Source organism: Nematolebias whitei, chromosome 13 (assembly GCF_014905685.2).
Source record: "Nematolebias whitei isolate Nwh7 chromosome 13, NemWhi1, whole genome shotgun sequence".
Lineage (NCBI taxonomy): Eukaryota > Metazoa > Chordata > Actinopteri > Cyprinodontiformes > Rivulidae > Nematolebias > Nematolebias whitei.
In genome coordinates, this window is record NC_056510.1 from 18,010,400 (window position 1) to 18,036,649 (window position 26,250).

The 26,250-nt window shown below is 38.7% G+C and overlaps 2 protein-coding genes across 2 annotated transcripts; one reads left to right on the top strand and one right to left on the bottom strand.

The window, feature by feature from the left end:
- Window positions 1-252: 252 nt before the first annotated feature.
- xrcc5 (X-ray repair complementing defective repair in Chinese hamster cells 5) lies at window positions 253-8,705 on the top strand. Its single transcript, XM_037686391.1, has 21 exons — window positions 253-305; window positions 670-783; window positions 893-1,076; window positions 2,047-2,095; window positions 2,222-2,344; window positions 2,690-2,869; window positions 2,987-3,101; window positions 3,373-3,511; window positions 3,735-3,847; window positions 3,947-4,009; window positions 4,094-4,231; window positions 4,318-4,408; window positions 5,736-5,866; window positions 6,750-6,946; window positions 7,137-7,224; window positions 7,348-7,417; window positions 7,546-7,655; window positions 7,846-7,942; window positions 8,083-8,150; window positions 8,236-8,310; window positions 8,475-8,705. The coding sequence occupies exons 1-21, from the start codon at window positions 291-293 to the stop codon at window positions 8,487-8,489; spliced, it is 2,175 nt and encodes a 724-aa protein (XP_037542319.1). The 5' UTR covers window positions 253-290; the 3' UTR covers window positions 8,490-8,705.
- A 2,385-nt stretch (window positions 8,706-11,090) lies between these two features.
- On the bottom strand, window positions 11,091-26,047 carry LOC119419094 (collagen alpha-2(VI) chain-like). Its single transcript, XM_037686392.1, has 27 exons — window positions 25,861-26,047; window positions 22,593-23,203; window positions 22,478-22,498; window positions 21,003-21,068; window positions 20,858-20,911; window positions 20,717-20,761; window positions 20,320-20,346; window positions 20,211-20,237; window positions 20,068-20,112; window positions 19,931-19,984; window positions 19,522-19,584; window positions 18,121-18,183; window positions 17,991-18,044; window positions 17,877-17,912; window positions 17,721-17,783; window positions 17,324-17,386; window positions 16,988-17,050; window positions 16,105-16,167; window positions 15,902-15,952; window positions 15,723-15,821; window positions 14,648-14,710; window positions 14,527-14,562; window positions 14,405-14,450; window positions 14,170-14,322; window positions 11,899-12,354; window positions 11,775-11,813; window positions 11,091-11,692 (listed from the first exon to the last, which is right to left on the bottom strand). The coding sequence occupies exons 1-27, from the start codon at window positions 26,045-26,047 to the stop codon at window positions 11,091-11,093; spliced, it is 3,150 nt and encodes a 1,049-aa protein (XP_037542320.1).
- Window positions 26,048-26,250: the final 203 nt, after the last annotated feature.

Genomic DNA, 26,250 nt, shown 5'->3' on the forward strand with positions numbered 1-26,250 from the left:
TCACTGGAGGGCGTTTGACCTACATCTGAGTCCTGCTTTTCACTTAACTCAGTCAGTCGTCGTAGCGCCATTAAAAACACTTAAATGTTTTGAGTAAGCTAGAGCACATTTTTAAAACAGGTAAATAATTTTTTTTTTTTCTAAATTAAATAGATTCATTTAAAGTTTTTAAAGATGAACGCAGCGCTGCAAAGAGGAACTTTATTTTTGTCCTAGCAGAAGACGATTGTTTCCGTCCGGAGTCATAATAAAGAGACACACAGGCTTTGAAAGAGGGAAAAAGAACGAGAATGGCAGGTTCCAAAGTAAGTAATTTTCTTTTTGTTTATTTTGACTTTTTTGCTCGCGACTTAAACAAGTGATTATACACGAGTTTTGATTTACAAAATAGTTTTTGTTCTTTTAAATTTGCCGTTTTAAAAACAAACGGAAATAGATTTTCGTTCAGAAACCAGGAAGACGTTCAGACATGTTCAGACCAAACCCTGACCTCCCAGTTTTTGTTGTACATGTAGTTATGTGTAGGATAATTTAGTCGTAGGTTGTGATTTTTAATCGGCATGATAAAATATAGTTTATTATAATGGCTGATGTATTTTGTTCCCTTCAGAAACGTTTTATTTATTCAAATTGTGTCCATGATGAACCTGATCTGTTTGTTGTCTGCAGTCAGCTCTGGTGCTGTGCATGGATGTGGGCTTCTCCATGTCCAACTCAGCCCCAGGGGAAGAATCTCCTTTTGATTCTGCAAAAAAAGTCATCCAGAAGTTTGTTCAGCGCCAGGTACTACACTGACACATTGACTAAACAAGACAAAAACATCAACTAATCAGAAAGGTCATTGTCATCAGCAAAAACATTTATTGGACTTTTCTTTTTGTTTTTTCAACAGGTTTTTGCAGAAACTAAGGATGAACTGAGTTTAGTTCTGTTTGGTACAGATTCTACTAAAAACCCTCTGAGCCAAGATGGCCAGTACCAGAACATCACAGTGCACTGTCCCTTCATGGTGCCAGACTTTACGCTTCTGGAGGAGATTGAACACCAGCTCCATCCAGAGAATCAGCAGGGAGACTGTATCCTTTATGTTCAATATGTTTTTCATTTTGAAGGTTCATAGTTATTTATGATTAGATTTAATTAAACAAAATATAGTACAGAAGGAAAGCCTGGTCACTCATCATTATATCTGACTTCAAACAAAATGCATTTTCACAGAGCTTATGTTGTTTAAAAAAAATTTAGACGGTGTGCATTTTCATGGTTTTTATCCAATCCACGTAGAAGATTTTTTTTAAATCAATGATTCAAGCATAAACAGGCACCTAACTCGAACAAAGTTGTTTCTGTATGAGATAGACAAGTTGTCAAACCATCAGCTGTTCAGGATGTTGCAAAGACAAGATTTTTTCCCATCTCTTTGCTTGCATATTAAAAACTGCTAAAGTAAAACAGACAGAAATAAATTATTTTATCACCAATAAGGTGATTTCCAAAGAGCTGTTAGCTGAAAGCATAGCATACAGTTGATAATCAACTGAAGGACGATGATTATTTTTCTTGAGACAGGACACATTTTTGGTGAATGCTACTTTCACAACAGGAAAGTCACAGAATCGCCTCCTGACCTGGGATGCCTGTTTGTGTGGAGTTTGCATGTTCTCTTCGTGCACACCTGAGTTTTCTCCGGGTTTTCCAGTTTCCTTCCACAGCCCAAAAACATGCATGTTAGGCTAACTGGTAACTCCAAATTGTCCCTAGTAGTGAGAGAATGAACTGTTTGTCTCTGTGTCCCTGTGATGGACTTGCGACCTGTCCAGGATGTACTCCGCCTCTCACACAGTGATGGCTGGACATGGGCACCAGTGACTGCCATGACCTGAAAAGGAAGAAGAGGGTAAATATAATGGATGGCTGGTAGATTTTATATGAATAATCAAATTACTGCTAAAAAGGAAACAGTTGAGCTTTCTGCCCAATTGTTTGTGAGTTGACTGCTTTTCTATGTTTTCACATGCCACAAGCTCCTTAATTAACTTTTATCAGGGCTGGATGCTCTTGTCGTTTGCATGGATCTTCTTCAGACCCAAACTCGGTAAGAAACTGCTCGTTTCTTTTTGAAAGCCCCTCCGATTCACAAAAAATTCAAACTCTAATTTGAGTTTATGTATATCAGTGCTCATCGTGCTGATAAGATTATTTGATTGTGCTTTTATTAAAGTGGGAAGAAGTACGATCGTCTGAGCATCATCCTGCTGACGGACTTGAACGCTGCGGCCAGTTCTGACAACCTGGATGTGATCGTTGAAAACCTGAAAAAAGCTGGAATCACCCTGCAGTTTTTGTAGGTTTTAACATATTCTGAATGTCTATCCTAAATGTGTTTGGGTTATAAGTATTTAAATTACAATTTCTGAATTTCTATTGAAATATGCATTATGTAAAAACAAAAAGAACACATTTTTGTGTGTTTACCCAACTATGTAACAGTAAACTTGAGGAAACTTTTCTTCTTCTTTTGGCTTTTCCCTCTTCAGGGGTCGCCACAGTGAGTCGTCCTCCTCCATCTCACTCTGTCCTCTGCATCCTCTGTCCTCACTCCAACTACCTCCATGTCCACTCTAACTGGAAAGTTTTACTACATTCTATTTCTTAATTTATCTATGTTTGACTACTTCTGGATCTCCAGTTTGCCTTTCCCTGTCGAGGATGATGAGGAAGGTCAAGGTGATGGAGACAGAAGAGGACCTGGTGACCCTGGTGCAGGCAAAGGTCTGTCCAGGGAACAGAAAAGTGGTCTGGAGATGGTGAAGCACATCATGCTAAGCCTATATGAGGAGGAGGGCCTGGATGAAATATACACATTCAGGTTGAAATGCTTTATTTCCTATTAATCTTTTCACCCGTAATTCTCACATTTCTGTCTACATTTAGAAGTGATTGATGATTGTGTTGCATGACACAATGTCCATTTGCTCAAATGTAGGAATGCAGTCGAGCAGCTGTGCATGTTTAAACGCATTGAGAGGAGACCCGTGGCTTGGCCCTGTCAGCTGACCATTGGCAGCTCCTTGTCCATCCCTATTGTCGGCTATAAAGCTGTAAGTTCAAGCTGAATTGTATTTAATTATAACTCATACTTTTTACACAGTTTAGATAAAAGTTGGGTTTATTAGAAGCTTAAGATAAGCAGAGGTCAATTGTGGGGAAAATGCAGCATTGTTGTAGATGTAATCTTGTTGATGTGATAAAAATCAGCCACTTCTTGTCTGCAGCGTCGCATATTCTGTATCATTTCATGCATAAATGCCAATGATTGTTCATAAGTATGATACATAAACCTGACCCAGAACTTGTACTTCTCTTCACCAGGTGACTGAGGAGAAACTGAAGAAAACGTGGATTACGGTTGATGCTCAAAGTAAAAAGAAGGACGACGTGAAGAAAGAGACGGTCTACTGCCTGGATGACGACAACGAGACAGAGGTGCAGAGGGAGGACATTATACAAGGTGAGGATGCTGTGTGGAATAAAAGTGCCTGAGCTTGCTTTTTTTAATAACTGTCTATTGTTGTCGCTGTTGTCCATTGTTGTCATCATTCTTTGTTGAGATCAGGTCTCTCTTGTAAATGAGTCCTCGAGGCGCAATGGGATTTACCTGTCTAAATAAAGGTTGAATGAATGAATCTGCTAGTAATCCCTCTTGAATTCTAGTCATATTTTTCTTATTGCAGGTTTTCGTTATGGAAGCGACATTGTTCCTTTCTCCAAAATTGATCAAGAGCAAATGAAGTACAAGCATGATGGGAAGTGCTTCGCTGTACTGGGCTTCACCAAACAGAACATGGTATTGTTCCTTTTTATTGGCACCTGGTATCTAAAACACATACAACTTTAAGACTGATTTACTTTTTTAGTTTGTCTTCATTCATTCTCCATTTTGTAGATACTTCGCCATCTGTTCATGGGATCAAATGTTCTCAAGATATTTCCTGCCCGAGATGATGAGGTGAGCTCCACTGAGCTGGTATTTATTATCTTGTGTTGATTCCAAACTGTTAAACTTTATGTATATACACTTCTGTCCGAGCAGCATGCAGCAGTGGCCCTGTCGGCTCTTATTCGTGCGCTGGATGAACTCAAAATGGTGGCCGTTGTACGATACGCCTATAACCGGTGCAGCAACCCTCAAGTGGGCGCTGCTTTCCCGTTTATCAAGCCGAGCTATGAGGTCGGGTCTTGAACCTTAAAATGCAGTTTTGATCTAGATTCATTGCAGGATTAGAGTACTAACGCTGCTCCTCCCACTCGCTACAGTGTCTGATGTACGTCCAGCTGCCCTTCTTGGAAGACCTCAGACATTATCTGTTCCCGTCGCTGGACAAAAACAAAAAGATCGCTCCATCAGGTACTGTTGTAATGCACTGAAGAAATCTCTGTTCACACCGCAAGTAGCAACTTTATCACTAACTCATAAACCCTCACACCTATTATTTTTAACTCGAGCTTTTCTGCTTCTTCCAAGAGCAGAGAGTGAAATCTGTTTTTGTTACTCACATATGTTTGCATGTAAATTAAACACAGACAACACGTTTGCAGGGCTCCCACAACTCTTAATAGTTGCAATGAAAATAAGGATCCTTCCCAGGCATGTTTCCAATGGGTCTTTTATCAAAAACTCAAAAGAAAATAAAAAGCTATAAATATTCCAACTGTTGTTAATTCAATGTCTTGGTTTCCCGTTTAACCTAATGGGATTTTGATGGATAATGGTTTACAAACCATGTTTAGGTTTTATGATATTGTTCTAAAACAGCACATCTGGTTTAACTTGCTAAGTAGGAAAAAAAATATATATATATATATATATATATATATATATATATATATATATATATATATATAGAAAGAGAAAACCAGTTAGTAAAAGTTCTCTTATCTAAGGAAGCCAGCAGATTGTGTTGAATCTTCACTTTGTTGTGGTCTCCCATCCTGAGTAAGCACAAAGGAGATAGTGGAAAGGAAAACCTCTCTTTTAACAGGAATAAACCTCCAGCAGAACCAGTCTCAGGACAAGCGTCCATCTGCTTTGACAGGCTGGGGTTTGAGAGGAGAGGAATGAGGAACAGACAAACACAGAATGGCAGGTCCAGGTGTACTTTCTATAGGAGGAAAGACAAAAAAAAACATGTTAAGGATAAAAATAATTACAAATACAAACAGATAGAGCAAATAAAGATAGCAGCAGAGTGAGAAGATGTGATTTGTCCTCCAGCAGTCTAAGCATATAGAAGCATAATTAAGGGATATCTCGGGAAACCCACGCTGACCCTAACTATAGGATTTATCAAAGAGAAAGTCTTCAGCCCCGTCTTAAAACTGGACAATGTGTCAGCCTCACAGACAGAAACTGGAAGTTGGTTCCACAAGAGAGGAGCCTGATAACTGAAAGATCTTCCTCCCATTCTGCTTTTGGAAACTCTAGGAACCACAAGTAAGCCTGCAGTCTGAGAGCAAAGTGCTTTGTTAGGAAAATTTGGAACAATAAGATCTGTAATATAAGATGGAGCTAGGTTGTTGAGAGCTTTGTAGGTTAGAAGTAAGATTTTGGATTCAGTTCTTAATTTAACAGGGAGCCAATGGAGAGAATCTAAAACCGGAGAGATATGATGTCTCCTACCAACTCTCCTAAAATCCAAAAATCTACTCAGTAAATTAATGTTTATGTTCTTTAGAGCCGCAGCTGTCAGCCGTAGACAGTCTCATTGACTCCATGATGCTGGTAGGAGAAGATGAAAACCATGACCAAAAGGATTTGTTCAAGCCCCACCATCTTCCCAACCCGCACTTCCAGAGGCACTTCCAGGTACGACATAAGTTATCACAACTATGAAGGGTTGTTAGTTCGTTTTCTGCAGATATTTTACTGAAAACCCAGACTCTACAAGCTGTTTTAGAACAAATACATACAGATTGGATAAAAATACTCGATCATTTATTTATTGTACGACATGTTTCATTGTTTATTTTATGTGATTAAAGAATGTGAGGTTTTACTTTAAATATTTAGTGACAACTTCTTGTGCAGTAATACCTTCAACTAAAGTTGAAAAACTGTCCATCATATCTGAATTTTCAACCATTCATCTACAAAAGACAAACTCTGGGATGTCTGCTTTACTTCAACATTTTTTTTGCTTTTGTCTTTCAAGCCTTTGACTTGGTGATTCTTTGTTCTTCAGGGAAATTACTTCAGTGCTTTGAGTCTTTGTCGGCTGTTTGACCCACTTTCTCTAAAGCTTCAGCTCATCAGACATTTTCTTTATGAACAAGTGGTTTAATTTAGAACGTATTGTTGTATCAATGATGGAGAGAAATCCAGCCCAGATGCAGTAAAACAGACCAGAACTACAAATATATTTTAAGGTGGTGACTTTTCTTTAAACATTCCACTTCTCTGATGAACCATTAAACTGTTTTACATCCTCAACTATCAGCTAAACTCTTTAGTCATGTATGTAAAAAATAAATAAATAGAAGCTGTTAACTTTAAGGCTTTGCAGTCTTTTGCCACTCGTGCTACTGGGTTCTCTGTCTACTTTCAGGGGGAAAATGTCATATTTATGCAAAAAAACATAAAAGAGAAATCTTACAAACATCAAGGAGGTGTACATGAAATGCAATTTTACATTTAGAAGAAATATTTTCAGCGTCTTCAGTGCTGGTTTCACCTTCTCTTCTGTTTTTAGTGTCTGCACCACCGAGCGGTGCACCCAGATTCTCCTCTTCCCGCCATGGAGCCATGGCTGGCGGCTGCTCTCGATCGCCCCGAGGTCATCAAGGAACGCTGCCAAGCTCCGCTGGAGGCTTTAAAGAAGCTGTTTCCTCTCACCGAAGTGGAGAAGAAGAAACGGCTCAAGACGAGCGCTCAGATTTTTGGCAAAGAGTAAGTTTGGATTCAGGAGCGGGCGATGGTTTTTCAACGCCCCGTCCAAGGTCACGTTTTAAAACATGCCAGCGCAGTCGGAAACGCTAAGACAAAATCATATCAGTCATTAAAGGTTTTTTTCAGTGTAACTGGGTGGTATTTTCTGATTATGAAAAATATGTGAACCAAGCTTTATTGTCTTTCGTAGTTCCGAGGAGCCAGATGCTAAAAAAGCGAAGGAAGACGAAGCAGAGGAGTATAACCTGGCAGACATCGCTGAAGGTTCTGTTTCTTCTGTAAGTATCAAGAGAATCTGGCTGGCATAACTACCACGAAGATGGATGCTCCAAATAAAGCAGTCCAATATTTGATTTGACAAGATGGGTCTTGAATAAACACCCGTTTTATTCTCCGACCAGGTGGGGAGCGTTGATCCGGCCCGAGACTTCCGCACTCTGATCAAGCAGAAGAGTCTTCCATTTGGGGAGGGTGAGGTCCAGATTCTTCTCTGTAGAGCTGCCCAGACCCTCCTCTGTGTATTAAACTACAATAACTCACGCTCAGCCCCTGTAATTATGTTTCTCTCTTTGGTTGTGTTGACCCCCGTGTCCTTTCAGTCTGTCAGCAACTGACTCACAGGATTGAGCAGTTGCTTAGCAACAAGAACACACACTACTACATGAAAAGCATCACCTGTATCCAGGCTTTCAGAGAGCAGTCTGTTAAGGTAAGTAAACATTCACTCTCTTCACCGTGATGTGCTGCTTTCTGTTTGACTTCATAGTTCAGCTTATCCTTAAAGATTAGGAGCATCGGCGTCTTGTTTCCTTTCTCGTGACTTGAACCGATTCCAATTATTTTAAAGTATGTTGGCTCCTTAAATGGAATCCGACTGTTTTATGTCTTCCATAATTCAGCAGGGGAATGCTGATCTGTTCAACAGTTACCTTCAGTCCCTGAAAAGGAGCATTCCCAGCAGAGGCCTCGAGGTCTTCTGGGACCTGCTCGTTCAAGGTATGATGAGTCTCTTTATACGGAGCTGCAAGGGTTTTCTGAAATTATTACTCATCTGGGGAATGAAATGAAACTTCTGCATGATCTGGGTGCAAACAGTCTGTTGAAGAGTTCAGTGTGTGACTTTGTATGATGAACAGACGCTGTAACGCTGATCAGCAAGGTTGAGGTTGAAGCGAGCACTGTTTCAAGAGACGAAGCTAATCAGGTGACCTAAATATGTGCTTGTTAAACTGTAAATTCAAAATGATCTGAGTTGTCCTTTATTCTAACTAAAGCCTAAATGTTTTTAGTTTTTAATGGCTGAGGAAAAGAAGGAAGAAGCAGCTGCAGTTCCAGCTGAAGATACGGGAGATGTTGATGACTTGGTATGTGATTGTGCACCTTTTTTTTTTTTCCCTTCAGAAAAAGTATTAGACTTTTTGCCTTTCTTTAAATGTATACTCATGTTTAAAATCATTATTTATGGGTTTTAAGCTACAAATGCGTTGGTTATAAACTCATATATTTGTTTTTGCTCTCCTCTGCGCAGCTGGACATGATGTAAGAAGAGAGGCAGGAAGAATTTGAGGAGTGCGTTCTTTGAACCCACTCAGACCAAACCAGTTCAGCCGTCCATTGTTCTGCTTATGGGAGCTGTGTACTTTGTTGCTGTTAATGGAAACATTCCAAGCATACTGCACAGAGAGGGATTTTAGTAAACGTCACAATTTGAACATGCTCTAAAACACTTGACTGAGCATTACACAAAAATGGTTCAGAGTACCAAAGGCTTTGCGATCAGCTTTAAATGTCAGACTTTTTGTAATTTCATTTTATTTGTAGTGTTGTTTGATATGGAAATCCAAAATAAAGTTGTTTGTGCATCCTATTGGACTGAAAGCAGCACTGCTTATTATGCTAAATCAGTACATTTATGATGAAGTATATATGATTCATAATAAAATTAGAGTGCAATTTGTTTTTTGTGTATGTTTCTGTGGCATATAGTAGAGCACAATGCTGTGATTAATTAAAAACATTTCAGTGCATTCGAGCCATTATAAACCAGTCTGTTTAAAAACAATATTTCCAGTTCTTTTCAACATAGTGAATTTCCCATTAATGAGATCAATGTAGCTCTATGGGTCATTGTTAATTTATTGTAGACGTTAAGACAAGTAGGTGTTGGAGCAACACCAAAAAGGCTAACGTGGTATTCAGCGCCAGTTTTGGCGGGAAAAAATGCTGCACTTTTGCTACATTTAATTTAAATAGAATAGTTATTTATTTGAAAAGGAAGTTTCAGAAAAGTGTAGTAGTTTTTAAATATATAATTAAAACAAAAGCTGTGAGTATTTGTGAGCAGTCATTGGTTAAAGCTAACAGGCTAACTTTAGCTATAGGGCTAATTTCTGAGTCAGGTGTTGTCATTACATGATGGGAGTCATACATGCTAATTGGGGCATGACACATTGGGTAATGCCAAATATCAGCATTTGCATCTATAGATTAATTTCTCTGCTAATTTTTGGCAAGATTTAGAAACTACACGATTAGCAGTTGTGTTCGCTGTGCTGGAGATTTCCATTTGAACATTGCTGACATTTTCTTAATCACACGTGCATCTGCTGTAATGAGGTTGGATTTGTGTAAACTAAACATCTTTTCATTTTCTTTTATCATTATTATTTTATTAACCTTTATTTAACCAAGCTTTGTTGAGCTTATTATTGAGATCACAGATCTCTTCTGCAAGCACGTTTTTGGTCTATGCAAGAAAACTCCACACAGAATTTTCCAGGACATCCTTGTAAAAGAGATTGATGATCTCAATGGATTTCTTCCTGGTAAATAAAGTAATTAAAAAAAAAAAAAAGAATGACCCCAGATCCAAATCGGGGCTTGAACCCACTTTGCCATGCAAGTTTCACAGGGGAATCTAATACAAGTAATAGCAAAATTAGATTAAAAACATTTTGCATTGCAATTGAAATTAATTTTCTATTTTTGTTCTTAAGTAAAAAAGATATTTAGCTCAGCAGAGATTAATATTTAATACAGATGCCATTTACAGTTGCATTGACATCCAGAAAATATTTTAAACAATGCTTGTAAGAATCAAGTTGTTTAGAAAACTTCTGCAAGCTTCTGTTTTCTATCCCAAATACAATGCAGTGTAAAAGTGTGGGTCAGTCTTCATTTTTTGTGTTTAAGAGACCAAACTTTAATTGGTTTGGATCAATAGATGTTCTTAATCTATTCGAAGGTTTTTCTATTGACTTTGGCTAATTATTTTACTTATTTTTAATTACATACCGAACTTTAGAGGATTTCTTTAAAGACATGTTCATTTTGAGTTTTAAATTATTCTGACATAAAAAAGTCCAAAACTCATGAACTTCTGTACTTTTGACTCAAGTAATTTAGCAATTAAAATATTTTAAATAGAATCTTGCATTCTTTTGGTTAAATATATGAAAATACTAAAATAGCAGAAATTTAAAATAATATTAACTACCGACAAGATGGTCTCCAAAGAGGAGCTGTTATGACATACAGTAGATGGGTGGTTGTGGTTTCTGGACCACATGGCGTGGACAAACTAATAAGGAAAAGGCTTGTGACCATCAAAACCTCTTATTTGATGTTTCCTGGGTCCTGACACCAACTTTGAGAAACTCTTAAGTAGATGATCAATGGACAGATGCATCTTTTTGGTTCTGTGTCTGGTAGTCCAATAACATTTTTTCTATTTCTTGAATACAGTTGGTGTGACATGTCCTTGCCTTACGCTTTTCCATTTTCCTAACTTCTTATTTAAACCACACACTGCACAGTATTCTGCCATGGTCTGAAAATGAATGAAAACACAGCAAAATTTCATAAAAAGAACTTTGAAAGACTTTCAGAACACTTGAAAAAGAATTAAAACAAGTTGAAAATATCGCAAAAGTCTTGTTTCTTGAAAGGAAAGTGTAAAAAAAAAAAAAGAAATTGGGTTATTTAAAATTTACACTGAATGTCATTGTGTACACCTCTTTGCAACCTCAAATCTACAGCTGAAGTGGAAAGTTTACAGCTGGCATAGCCATAAAACTCCAATTATCAATATTGGGAAATCCACCATGTTGAATTAAACTTTTATTACAATGCTCACATGACACAGTTAACACACCCACCGGATGAAACGGTTTAACATCCTAGATTGTAACACGTCAGAGAATTTTTGTACTTTGAAAATGGCTTCCTGATCGTCCATTGCTAGTTTTGTTAGGACTTCTTGATCAACGTCACTTCCTGTGGCAATCACTGTGGAAACAATCTGTTCCCTGCGCATCGCACTGACCGCCTCGTCCAGGCTGCTGCTGTTAGTGACTCCGTCCGTGACGAAAACAAACGACACCTCAGCTCCACGCCTCGTCTTGCGAGTGCTTCCTTTACCCAGGAAGTCATTGATGGTGTGGATGATGGCAGGCCCCACCGTTGAAGAAGAATCCATGTAGGTTAAACTTGATAGACCCAGAGCGATGGTCTTAGAATCATGCGTGAGAGGGAAAGCCACTTGATTTTCATTTTCTTTGCCAAACTCTATCAGCGCCAGACGAGCCCACTTTCGATCGCTCTTCCCCTTCGCCATTACCAGTTTGTCTGTCACAGCCTGCACAAAGTTACGGACGTGGTTGAAGTTCTCCGTTCCGAGACGCTCGGAGCCATCTAGAAGAAATACCAGATCTACAGGTCGTCCAACACACGGAGCTACGTCTAGCTCTGAAATGAAAGAACAAATTATTCTCTGAGCTGCACGCCATTTTGGAATTAATCTAAAAACCAAGCCAGGAATAAAACCCACCACTTTGACAGGGGAGGTCTGGACATTTAATCACTGGATCTGGAGGGAAAGTAAACAAACTGCAGGTTAGACCAATCTTGAATTTGACTTATGATGTCATCCTGCTGTAGTAGAACGGTCTTACCAGGACAGAGCACAGTCTCCATCCTCTCAATGAAGTCCTCAGCCACCAAGTCGGTGTATTGCTTCATCTCGGTGATTCTGTTCTTATTGTTGCAAGCTATTGACACAAGGGTCTCACTATCATGTTTCTTATCAAACATGTCACCAACCCCAATGGCATTCACCACCACGTCGGGGTCGTTGCAAAGGTACCTGAGCTTGTTGTCGTCGTCACGAGGGTCAAAGCGGCCGTCGGTGACCACGACGACAGATATCTTGGCGCGGGATCTCTTGCTGTCCCTAATCAGGTTGTCATAGGCAAATTTGAGAGCAGAGGGTGTGAAGGTTCCCCCTGCGATCCACTGCAGGTTCTTCACTGCTGTTTTAAAGGCAGACATGGAGTTTATGTTGGGGTCGTCAAGGCGAATAGCCTCAAAGGTCCCTTCGTGACTGAACTGTACAACTCCAACTCGTGTGCCTGGAAGATACAGACATAGATTAGTTCTGCTTTAAGTGTTTTCTTTTTCTATACCATATAATTATTATGGGCAGGAGATACCAAGTATGTTAGCACAGTGCTACAACACGGCTGCAAAAACCTAGTAAAACTCGAAGTACAGTAAATATATTTAGTGTTACCGAAAGGTGTCCTACAAATGCTGAACAAAAACAAGGTTTATTCAGGTTGAGAACTGGTGAGCTTTCACATTAAAGAGGCCATTTTAAACATAACGTTACACTTCTATAATTACCTGAAGCTTACATTTATAAGAGGTGTACTTGAAAGTTTCCTTCCTTAGATAGAGAACTTTACTAAATGGCTTTTCTGTGTGTGTGAATGTTCCTGTAAAGTGCCCTGAGACAACTTTGTTGTGATTTGGCGCTATATAAATAAACTGAATTGAATTGAATTTACCTTTAAGAAGAACTGCAAACGCCAAATTGGTAATTACGCAAATAATATTTTCTCTTTTAGTGCTTAACGTTTATTTCTAGACAACTGCTTATAAAGATAAAAAAATTTAAAAGGCATAATTTAAGACATGAAACTACCAGGGACATAATCAAGACAAAATGCAAGAATTAGAAATAAAATAAATAAAAAATTAAATGCAGGTTTGGCTGTTTGAACAGACTGTTTAGTCCAAAACTAATCTCCACTACAACAAGACTTTTTTACACCAAGGTTAAAAAATAACCTGATTTGTATAAAGACTTTAAGGTTAACAGAACCAAATGTAGCAAAACTAAAGAAGACCCACATGGCAATTATTTTTGCACCGGATGTCCTTCCTGACACAACCACAGACCACCGAGCTACCACAGCCCTCTGTGTGGAGCAGAGAGCTGCTATAGGGCACCAGGGGGAGCAGAAGGTGGGGGTTAAGGGCCTTGCTCAAGGGCCCAGAGTGGGCAAATGAGAGTGGAGGCAGGTGTGGGGGTTTCACCTTTCCCACCTACATTTTGATGATGTCAGTACTGGGAGTTGACCCAACGATCTTCCGATCACAAGCCTCTCTAACCTCTGCGCCACCACTCACAAACAAAATAATAATTAAGTAAACAAAAATAATTGACAAAATATAAAAATACCCACAGCCTTGGGAACAGTGGGGTGCTGTGAGAATGAGTAAAGGGAGGGAAAAAGTACCGGGCCTAACGGGAACCAAACCTGAATTTATAATCTGACCTGATGTAAAAATATAACTGGATTATAAACTCATAACACTAAAACTACTGGACAAAAAAGAATATCAAAGTGTTGTAAAACCCTGTACATTAAATGAACGTGTACAAAGTGCTGTAACACTAACGTAAATGAGCTTTAGGGTCAAAAATCACTCGCAGGGGACAGACATTCTGCTGATCTCATGCTGCTGCTGATCTCATGCTGCTGCTGATCTCATGCTGCTGTATTCATTCATATCTGCTCACCAAAGACTCATGGTCGGGCTGCTGTTGTTACGCCGTATTGTTGTACATTATTAGTGTTTAGTGTATATCTTAGATCTTTTGGCATATTGTTTGGCGTTTGTTTAGTGTACATCTTAGTTTTAGATCCTTAAGTACTGTTGCTTTTTAGACTTTATATTTTGTTATTTTTGTGTGTAACTGTACATAATTTTGTTCCACCTCATGTGCCACATGTAGTGGAAACGACAATAGAGTTGACTTGGACTTGGAAATCACTCTAATGCTGCTGCAGTTATGTGTTGTACTGGAAAATTCAGATGGCTGATCTTTTCTGACCGTCCTTGTTTCTTGGTCTCTCGAAGGATTTGACTCAGTTTACCAGTTGCCGATGTCGGGTTGGAGGCCATAGATCCCAGTCTGTTGATGGTGTTGATGACAAAGTTCTTTTCCAGGGTGAAGTTGGTCAGCCCGACACTTTCTGAGCTATCGATCACAAACACAATGTCCAGGGCTCCACAGTGCTTTTCACAGTCTGAGGAAGGAAACCAAACAGGAGGTGGATCAGTGTGTCGCAGGATCTCATCTGTCCAGATGTGTTTGAATGATCCGCCTACCACAACAACCGCACGTTTCCCTGATGTACGTCATGACGTCACAGTCCTGCAGGGACATGCACACAGGTTAGATGTGAAACACTTATGGTGGATCGTTTTGTTTTCGAGTTTATTTTACATACAGTGATCCCAGGATCGCCGACCGGTCCTGGACCCCCCTGCACGAACACAAGACAAGGATTGAGCTGTAAGGTTTGGTGTGCAGTCTGCATGCACTGCTGTGTTTACAGCGCAGATGCTTACATCCTCTCCAGCTTCTCCCCGGGGTCCTCGCTCCCCCGGCTCCCCTGGCTGGCCTGGTTCTCCCTGAATGCAAACCATTTTTCACCAGAAGTGACTCATAACTCAGAAAAACAGGTTGTACGTAGAAATGGCTCATTCTTCAGCATAATGTCCTCTGCGTATGTTTGAAAGGACACTGCCATAAGACTTTCACAACAACAAAAAAGTTGTTTTAATTTCTTTCGCTGATGATTTGAGAAGTCATATTTCTCGTGATAAAGGCAACACGCGTCGCAGATTTTGCAAAGTTGTTCTTAAGAGCTGATGATGGTTCTTGAGTTTTCATGATCTCTGCAGCTGTTCTGATAATCGGTGCATATATCTAATATTTTTGCCTCACAGCTACTCGAATGACCTAAAACAGTCCTGCTTATGAAGAGTTATTTTTAGGCTACTTTCTTTTTATAACTGAGGTTTGTAGATTATTCATTTTTAAAGACATACTTCAGAGGTGGAGCTAAAAGGTTGCTGTTAAGCCGTCAAAGTGATCCCGTGGGGATAAATCCTACGATAACGCAGCGAGGAGGTGTCCTAACTTTCAGATCTAATTAAGACAACAACAGACATATGGCAACGGCACAAAATAAAATAAATTAGATATGATGAAATATTGGGTGCAGAGAGAAAAGTTCATTAGTACCCGAGGAGAAAAATCACATGCAACATCACACAATAGTTCATCATCAAAGAGTTGATGAGATTAATGCAAAATTAATCACAAAATCTGACACTCTACAATAGGAGGCTTTTATTTTGTTAATTTAAAGTCCACTTGAAGTTATTAGTACGTAACATGAGCATGACGTTATTTTAAAAAAATATTTTTGCACACACGAGTACTTTTAAGTGCTTCTTGAATGAAACAAGTCATTAAGTGATGGATGCCGAGCCGTCTGCACAGCAAGCGTTTTCAGATAAGGGTTTTCTTCCTGTTTCAGCAGAGCTCCATAAACATCACTCTCCGTATATCTGGACAACATCTCTGCTTCCTTTCAAAACTGCTTTTCTATTTAGGACATGTGGTTGTTATTCTTACCGGTTCTCCTCGAGGTCCTTTCTCTCCAGGCTCTCCTTTCGCGCCACATTCTCCTCTGGTTCCTCTGGGCCCTCTCTTACCTCGATCCCCTACATCTCCCTGAAAAAAAAGAAACAATTAAGTTTGAATGAGCATCCACGATGAGCAGGAAATCTTTTACTTTAAATGGACAACCGTACAGAGGATCCTCGCGGTCCTGGATAGCTGAATCCTGATCTGCCTTTATCGCCCTTTAGAAGAAGAAACAATCAGTGAGTTAAAATTTACACATAAATGTTGATTTATTGTGCCGGACATGGGCACTGACAACCCCCGTGACCCAAAATGGAAGAAGCGGGTAAAAGATAATGGATGGATGGATGTTGATTTATTGGTGCCTCACCTTTGGACCTGGTGGACCAGGATCTCCTCTTGGTCCAGGTTCTCCTAGATTTCCCACAGTGCCCTGAGCAGGATTTAAAAAAAATTGCATAAACTCAAAACACAAATTCCACCAATTACTTATCTTGCATTTCTTGAAGGAATGCACATCTATTGAGAAACGACAAATTTGTAGCTTTTCAGGTCAAACCTTTATAAATATATATATATATATATATATATATATTAAGTACGATTTTATGTTTATACTAAGTGTTGTGAATAAGTCTCAGATAGTACCACACCAATTTTCAACTAAATATCTGTAAAATTGTTTGAATTATAGGCATTGTAATGTTTTTCCGGGATGGTTAGCTGTAGAGGCCATCTTAATTCGGGTTGGCTCCAATAGTTATTAATTCATATAAGTAAACCAAAGGAATATTCTCTGCACGTTTCAATAAAATCAATTCAGTTGTTCTTGAGATATTTTGCTAACAGTTAAACAGCATTGACTACGAATAATTAATTACAAAGTTTAAACAAAGATGTTGTCCTAACTTTTATCACTCAGAGTTGGTGTGGGGATCAGTCTCAGCTACTACCACACAAATATTTGGTTTAATATTGGCAAAACTGGCTGAATTGGAGGCGTTTTAGTGTTTTATGAGGTCATTGAGCTGTGGCAGCCATTTTTAATGCCACTGACTCTAAAAGTTCATCAGCTGCAGATGTTTACCCAATGACAACTTCTTGCAAGTTTTAATAAAATGTGTAGAGTAGTTCTTGAGATATTTTGCTAACAGACATGCACAAACGCAGTTAAAAACATAACTGTCCACCCTCACCTTGCAGCAGCAGCTGATAATGAACACCTGCTGCCGGTGACATCACTAACAACTTACATTTCCTCCATGCGGCCCTGGTTCTCCTGGCTGACCCCTCGGTCCTGGTAGGCCTTGGTCTCCCTGACAGGAACAGAAAAGTTTTTACTGGACGCAGCACCGACTCCAGCCCCCACATGCACATTCACTCAATCTGATGTGAGCTTGCCAAGAAGCTGCGCTGGACGAGTCATTTTACAAAGTCTATAGTTCATCTGGAGAGCCTCTTTCTTTGATAACAGACTCTGTGTATTTTGGCACTTTGTGAAGCTGTAGATTCAGGATTTGTTTGGTCCTACAAGACCCGCTTAGTTCTAATGAAGCTGAGTCAGAATCCACCCACCATGATCTCCTCACCTTCGCTCCCTTAAATCCTTCTTCCCCAGGCTGACCACGGCCTCCTTCTGGTCCTTGTTCTCCCTTGAAAATAAATGAGCTTGTGAGAGTTTGGACCACATTAATAATTATTGCTCAGTGTGAACAAACTAAAGAAGGAGTGGGAGGAAATGAGTGAAGAGTTGTCTTTAAATATAAAATAATATGTAAGAAAACAACATAAGGTGGTTTGTTAAGTGAACAAGGAAAGGTTGGAAAACTTTGTCATTTTAAAAATGATCAGAAAATTCATTCTACAGCCCAAAGAGTCACACTGCTGCTTAAAATCTGCAGGATTTGTTTTAAAAAACTGCTTCAAACCCAAAATTAACAAGACGAAAAAGATGAAACGAAACATTTCTCTAAAACATGAACGTACTTTTACTCCTTTTTGCCCACCAGGTCCTTTTGCCCCTTTTACTCCAGGATCTCCTCTCCTGCCCTGCTCAGATTTACCGAAACAGAAAAACAAAAAGTCTGAACATTTCACAACTTAAGAAGATATATATTTAAAAATGGAAGTGTTATGAAATACCAGGTCGCCGTTGGGTCCAGGTCCACCTTCAGGTCCCTGAAAGAAGAAGAATTTGGTTTAAGGGTCAGCTTTCTGAAAATTATTTATTTTGCAGGAGGTGAAATTAAAACGTACCTGAATTCCCTTTTCTCCTGGTGGCCCTGGATTTCCAGGATTTGCATTCTCACCCTAACAAACAATGATCAGGTCACTGCTGGTGCTTTTAAAGCTCAATAAAACTTGTTTATAATAAAATAAAAATCACCTTAGGTCCTCGCTCACCCTGAGGGCCATGGGGGCCCGGCTTTCCAGGGAGTCCCGGATCCCCCTAAAACATCAAAATGAACAAAGGAAAAAAAAATCCTGGATGTTTGACTCAAAGAGAACATCAAAAATCCAATTTTAGCTCAGCATTGGGTAACTGATTGAATTATAGACATTTTCGTGCCTGCTAAAGTCAAATAGTAGAAGCGGCCATCTTATATTGAATTCACTCCAGTTAATCAGATGATCCAGTGAGCTTCGTTAAAATGTAACTGGTTCATAAGAAGCTTTTACTTTAAACACAGGTGATTACATGATTGCCTGCCTTCATACAAGCAAAACGTGCAGCGGTCAAAATGTTGAGAATTTTAAGTATTGGAGATTAAACTAATACACAAATGAGCAACAAGCTGCTTGTTTTTACATGGAAATAAACACCAATAGTGTCTACTTTATCACTGCATTATAAGTATCTACACCTAATATTATATCCTAAAAAAAATTAGGTATACAAATGCTTATTGTGCTTACAAGGTAGTAACTTCGTCTGAAATGTTTAATATAACAACTCTAGATGAAATATATAGGTGGCAGATTTGGCTCACTACTTGGCAATAAACTGGTCAGTTTTGTCTCTCTGTCACCCGTAATTAATACATAATAAACAGTTATTAATGATTTATAAAGTGTTTATAGAGGAATTAATGTCATATCTTTAAACTACTTATTAGCCATCTATAAGGGGATTCTTATTGTAAAGTGGTATCAATATTTTACAAGAGTTCCCACAGCAGAGTTCAGGTTACATGTGGTGTATAGATCTATGACTCATTTAATTCACATTTCTTTAATTTTGTCAACTAAAATAAGGTTAAATTCAGTAAACTGAAGGTGCTGCCCTCAATTCATCCAACAGGTGTGATAATAACACTGAACTGTGTGTGTGTGAGACACCATTTTTCTTTAGATTTTGTATCTCATTCTGATTTTGTATTTCTATCATATGTGTTTGTTACTTTTTCTGCTTCAGTTCTTCACATAAAAAATCCCACCATCCTGACAATTTTGAATTATTTTTATTTTTTCTGTGAAGAACCAGATACAAGATGAGTTCTTGAGTCATTCAGTTTGAAAGTTTGAGCAGCCAAAACACGAACAAATGATCTGTTTTGACGTAAATTTCAGAAGTTATTAATTTAACACGTTGTTCTCTGGTCTCAGTGTGACCTGCTTTCCTGTGCAGGTCTGCATTGACCAAATCTTCTCTTCTAAAACTGTATTTATTGTTCTGCTTGCCCACATTGTTCAGAAGATTGATTTGTTTTTGTTTTGAAATTATTTTTGTGTTTTTCTTTTCACATTTAAATTTTCCTCTTAGTCTTTACGAAGGTGTAATTCACACCTTTTCTCCTTGGTGACCTGGGGGTCCAGACTTGCCAAACTCTCCTGGGTACCCATCTGGCCCCTTAAAAAGAAAAAAAGAGAAATTGGTTTAGCAGAAAAGTTTGAAATTTGACATAATATATTTGTTATAATTGATTTAACATAACCTTCTCAGTGTGATTCATACTTTATACTATAGTATCCGGCTCGAAGGACCAATGTTAAAGATGCAATAGAATAGTGGTTTGGTTTAGGATGGGAACACTACAGATAGATTCCGGCCAGAAATCCTTTTATCAGCTTTAATGTTGAACAACAGGGTCATCAAATCCACTGGTGATGTTTTTCAATATAGAAACAAGTACTGGGATTATGAACATGATTTAAAATAAATGTATTTAAAAAAATTAAAAAAATATTTAACTTACTTTATCGCCTGGATTCCCTTTGCAACCAGGAGCTCCAATTCGGCCTATTTTACCCTGAAAATGGCCAAAATTAATTAATTTGTGTGACATTAGAACATAAAAGCTTTCACTGTGATGTCAAACATCCTGATATTCACCTTTTGTCCATCGGTTCCATTCCTGCCAGGCGCTCCGGCGACACCCTGACAGTTTGAACACATGTGAACATTTTACATGACAGTGCTGAACATGAATACAACATAAAAACATGTATGCACACAAAACAACACGCCGTTTCTACCGTTGCTCCAATGAATCCACGTTCCCCCTGTCAAAATAAATCAAACCCCTTAAACTCCGTTCAGTTCAGTTGGACAGAAAAAAGAACACGAGAAAGATTTAGCTCTCACCTTGTCACCCTTAAATCCAATTTCTCCCTGAGCAGAATGAGAGAAATTATTTAATTAAAGATTTAAAAACAAAAAAATATTGCATAACCACAGTATATAGCAGTGGCTCCCAAAGTTCAGGATGAGTCGTAAAAACAAGAAGTGAGATCTACAGAATTACATTTTAAAATAATTACTAGTTATATATTATTCAATAACTTTCACAAAGAAATAAAAACTGTGGTTATAAAAAGTTAAAAAACGTAATAATTGACGATGCTCTTTGTTAAATGGCCTATTACTAAATACTGGCTTGCAGCAGTCTCCTCAACTTTTAGTTTGTTGCTCAAAAAGCCAAAAAGTTTGGGAACCACTGTTTAAATCACCAAAATTCAGCGACTATTTGGCCTCAGCAAACCTTTAATCCGGGTCGTCCAATGGGACCTTCGATCCCAGGATCACCCTGAAATATTAAACATCATATTCAGCAGCAACTTGCAGTAAAATGTACACCTTTCAAATCATATTTCAGTCAATTAGGTTTTAAAGTTCCACATACCTGTTTACCTTTTTCTCCTTTTTGCCCAGTCTTACCTCTTTCTCCTTTTGTGCCCTGAAAAAAACACAAAACTGTTTACATTTCAACACATCGAGTGAGCAAAAGTGAACATGTCAGACTCACAAGAGTTTGAACTAAGACTCACTTTTGGACCTGAAGACCCCCTTCGCCCTGGGATCCCAGGAACAGCCAAACATGTAGGCTTATAACACTATAAAATAAAGCAACATATAAACATTAACAATCATTCTTCATGAATTAAGACACACTGACGCTATTTCTCAGTACGTTCTTTTTCTAAATAATAGTTTAGTTAAAGATTATCTGGCGAATGTTCAGAACTAAATGTGTTACTACCTCCATTAAAGTGTTGAATAATGTGTATTTAATCTGTGCTGATGGATGACAGTAAACTGAAATAACCACTGTAGGGCATTATTGCTAAGATAAGGCAGCTGTTCAGTAAATTTCAAAATGCACTAATTCAATTTGCAATGTCTTTTTATTGTTATGGAATATTTTAGGGATGCATGATATTATCAGCATTGTATCGGCCGATATTAGCGTTAAAGTTCAATATCGAACATTGGCCATTCCATCAAAATAACTCACCGACATAAAAGGCGCTGTTTTTATATGACAACCCAGTGACAAGGATGCCTGCAGCATCAGCACAATGTGATGACGTCACGCGCACCTACCTGATCTCACGACAGAGGAAAATTCAAGATGTCGGTGGTGTGGAAGTTTTTTTGTTCGTTGGTGAGGATGTTGGATTCCAAAGATTTTTGCACTATATCGAGCCTCGCTGCATCGTCCCCAGATGGATATATTTTTCTGACATAACCTTATCCGAGTTACAAGCCGCCATTTTCTACGTCATTGAGAAGCTAATAGTCGATAGCACTTGGGTGAGTTTTACCACAGACATTTGGACGTCAAGTGTTAGCCCCGTTAGCGTGATTAGTCTTACGGCACAATGGATAGACAAAAACTTTGAACTTAAAAAGGCTGTCCTTCATGCACAGGAGTGCAGAGGATCCCACACTGCAGCTAGGAACCTGGAACAAGCCTCCACAAGTGAGATATTATTGCAGGTGACTAATGCTAATAAATACCATTTGAACACTTTTCATTTAATATAAGTTAAAGTGCTATGCATATGGCTATTACTGAAAATATGTCACCAGCTCTTACAGTTGTTAAACATTTTTTGTAGCAAATAAGCCTAAATAAGAGGACTATGTTCTGACAAATGAAAGTATATAAAATATCGGTATCGGTTATCGGCCAAATAAGTTTTAACATATCGGCATATCGTATATCGGCCAAAAATCCAATATCGTGCATCCCTAGAATATTTTTCAAGTTTTTTTCCTAAAAACACATTGGTACAGAAAACGTTCTTGAACAAGGTCAGTTTTCTTCCTGTTTGTTGGTGGAAGTAGGCTTCTGTAAAATGGATGCAGTGTTTCTTTTTGTGGCTGAAATTATTTTTTTAATAGGAAAATGCTTCTTGTTGCATAGAACTGACTCAAGACCTACTAGTTTCTTGCAGTGACCTAAACGTCTGAAAACAGAATAAAAATGGACTCACGACTTGCTGCTTTTGTTTCTTACCTGTAAGTAGGCTTGATATTTCTGCAAATCAAAAGCCACAGTTGTAGATTAGTGGGGCGACAACTTAAAATCAGATCTGATTTGTTATTTTAATCTTTAGAGGAATAAAGATCACCATGACTTTGATGATCCTATCAATGGATTTGGTGCTCAGTTGTGGTTTCCCATCAACGACCTCCATGACGATGTAGTCATCACGATACATCTCTGTGGGGGAGCTGGCGATCTCGCTCATCCCCAGCTCATCGATGCTCCTGGACGCTGCCACTGAGAAGATCTGAATGCCCTGATCTCGAGCTTTGTCCGCCATAATTTTGATCCCAGCACACGGGTTTCCGGTCACATGGCCGTCCGTGATGACCACGGAGAAGAGGACGGCCTTTGGCCCTGAATAGTAGTGCTGAGTCATCTGGTGGGTCATGTTTTTGAGGGCACAGTCGATGTAGGTGCCTTTGCCCAGGTACCTGATCCGACTGAGACTCCGGATTAAGCTCTCTCTGGTCGTGAACTGGCTGAAAACCATCTGTGTTTGGGAGAAGTGCAAGCCTCCGATGGACCAAGTGATCTGGATTTGGCCCCTGTATTCCTCGTCCGCGAGCTTTTGGGTGAAGATTTTTGTGAACTCCTTGATGCTTTCCACCAGGCTGCCAGGCGGGGACTCCTGCAGAGCGATGGTCTCTGAGGTGTCGATGGTGAAGAACACCTTGATGGGACAGTTGATGAGTTCTGACCGAGAAGAGAACGATGTTCGGCGTCAGAAAGAAGAACTCCAACAATAAATGAGTTGACAGATCAGTAAATATCTTTAGTGCTGCTTGTCTCTTTGACAAGCTTTTACCTGTATAGTACTACCAAGTGGAGTTTAATTAGATTAGATGGAATATTTAAAAAACGACTTTACCGTCATGTTTGTTCTTGCAATAACTACACCAGCTGAGGTAAAAATCATGCTTTAAAGAGAAGCACATGAGCTTCTCTTTTTTAGTGTAAGAACTGGCAATAAAAAAAAAACCCTGAAGAAATACCTGTACTGTGCAATTGAAAGAGGAGCTCAGTAACTTCTTACAAACATCAGAACAAATGGTGACAGGTTTCAACAAAGACTTGCAATAAAAAAAATACAAATATTAAACCATTGAACTGCCTGTGAGACTAATTTATTTTTTAAATAGAACAAACAGATACAATGCAATGTCATTATGTCTACATTTGTTCTAACTGTTTGAATTTAATTTTAACAATTACAAACCTGGAAACATTACATTAAGAAAACACATTGCATCCCTGCTACATAGAGATTAAAGGACAGGTCCAGAAAAAGTATGTTTTGTTGCTCCAACTGTACTTCAATGCGATATAAAGGTGGAACTTTTAACAATGTGTGAATATCTTTGTCTGAATATTTAGAGAAAATTATAAAAGTTTATTTAGAAAAAACATAAATTGTGCATGTTTATTTCAGTCGATGCACCTTTGTGTCATGTGGCAGTGAGCAAATGAACCAAAACCACAGGCTTGAAAAAAATAAATGAACAAAAACAAAAGGTTTTAACAAACGAACAGAATAAGTGCAGCGAACTGGTTACAAAAGAGGACGAACCAGCAGGTACCAAGAGCGTCTGTGTGACCTGCGAGCATTGATTACTGATCTGATACACCTGGGCTGATGAGCAGATGGAGTGCAGGTGTGAGAGGAGAGCTGAGAGCAGGAATGGCTGACAGTAAATGACACAGGGAGAGAACTAATAAAAGATTTGCTGCACACAAAAACGAAATAATGTGATCAAATTAAACACGAAACGAAACATTCAAAACTACAACCACAAAATTTTGCTTTAAGTACTTGAAGGACAATTTCTGTGCATGGCTTGGTACTTTTATGAAGCGTGCACATTCACATAAACTAATCCAGTTTACTGCAGTTTATTTTTATAGCATCAGCTCAAAACAACCGTCCTCTCAGGGCGCTACACAACAAAAGCTAACAGGTCTAAACCAGTTACAGTCCAATTACAACTCAATCCAGTACACGTTCATATTCACTTGTGTACAGCCCATTCTCAGACTGCAGGTTTACTTGTGGTTCCTAAAGTAGAATGGAGCAGAGCTTTCAGTTGTCAGGCTCCTCGCTTGTGGAACTAGTTAGTTTCTCTCTGTGAGGCTGACGTCCTGTCTCGTTTTAAGACCAGGCTTAAGACTATTTCTTTTATCAATCAACGCTAGAGTTGGCTTGGGTTTCCTGAGCTATCCTTTGGTTATGCTGCTATAGGTTCAGACATACAGATATATATATTTACTTTGCTGCTGTCTACTCTGTCTCAATGTTTGCATTTGCAAATATTGCTGCCATCATCAACCTGCTTTTTAAAAAAATTACACCTGGATCAATTCTTCTGTAATTATCTCTTTCCTGTCCTCTCAAATTCCAGACTGTCAAGGCTGCAGCCGATCCTGGTTCTGGTTCTGCAGGAGATTTATTCCTGTTCAAAGGGAGTCATTCCTTTCCACTGTCGCCAATAAGCTGCTCAGGATAGAGATTGGCAACAAAGTGAAGATTCAGCGTAACCTGCTGGCTTCTTTAAATAAACGACTTTCGTTAACTGTCATTTCATATTGTACTTGTATGTGAATGTTTTGTGGTATAATTGTACTCAATTGACAGTAAATGGATCAGAATCCGTCCTAAATGGACTTATTTTTGTTGTGTGGTGCCCGGAGAAGGCGTTTGTTGTGCACTCGTGCTAAATACCATGTTTTTTGGACTATAAGGCACATTAAGTGAAACAAGTTCATTTTGACAGATTTTTGAGCACTGTGTATTATATAAAACTGGTTTGAGATCAGTAAACACAACCATAATTAATACATAAGGCGCACTGGATTATAAAGCTCACTGTCAATTTTTGAGAAAATTAAAGGATTTTGTGCCTTATAGTCTGAAAAATATGGTAAATGAACCAAATTGAATTTCATTTTAATTATAATCTATTCCAATCAGATTCAGTAAATTATCAAAAGCCAATCAGTACAAAGTTCCAATCCACACCCTGAGCATTTAAAAAAATAACATCAGTACATGAGGAATAACAACCAAAGTACAGAAATATGCCACTTTTTATGTTGTGCACAAAACTCCTGCTTAAAATACAATTGTCTACCTGAGTAATACTGAGTAAACACTTCTAAGTATCTTTACCTCATTTCTGTATTTTGATTGCATTTAGTGTTACTTCATCTTTATTTGTACTTTCAGTCCAACAGTATTTCCACCTGAATACTTCATTAGTACATGGTAAATATATAAAATAATTAAATTTTACTCCAAAATGTCATGAACTTTTTAAATTTTTTTAAATGATTATTACGTTTTACTGTGAACTCACTCTCACAACCTTTAGGTCTTGGTGTGGGCTCTGGTGGGAATGGAGGTGGAGTTGGTTCTGGACTGTCCCCCCGCCCTGGTACCGGTCTGGGTCCACGAGGCCCAAATCCCTGAGCTGCTGCAGCTCGGAGCAGGGACAGAAAGATGAACCCTGATAACACAGTCGTGGTTGGATGGATACCAATCATTTTCCCTGGAAGCAGAAAAGAGTTTTGTAGTTTTACTTTTTTTGTGTTCTATTTTGGAAGGAACCAGCTGTCAGACATGAGTCTTCACAGAAGGCGTCTCCGCACCACTGAGGAATGTTTATCTCTGCTTCAAACTTTGTCAGACTAACCCCAAGAGGATTATTTACATGTTCTTTTTTGTTGCCTACAGCTTTTTTATTTAA

Bases quoted from the DNA above. Each gene is read 5' to 3' on its own strand.
- LOC119419094 (XM_037686392.1), bottom strand. From the start codon at position 26,047: ATGATTGGTATCCATCCAACCACGACTGTGTTATCAGGGTTCATCTTT. The intron at 18,184-19,521 runs GTGTGAATTACA...TTGATGTTTTAG, and splicing joins CAGGTCACCAAGGAGAAAAG to GGGGATCCGGGACTCCCTGG. The intron at 17,387-17,720 runs GTACGTTCATGT...TTTATTTTCAAG, and splicing joins GTGGGCAAAAAGGAGTAAAA to GGAGAACAAGGACCAGAAGG.
- xrcc5 (XM_037686391.1), top strand. The intron at 2,870-2,986 runs GTTGAAATGCTT...GCTCAAATGTAG, and splicing joins GATGAAATATACACATTCAG to GAATGCAGTCGAGCAGCTGT. The intron at 4,232-4,317 runs GTCGGGTCTTGA...CACTCGCTACAG, and splicing joins TTATCAAGCCGAGCTATGAG to TGTCTGATGTACGTCCAGCT.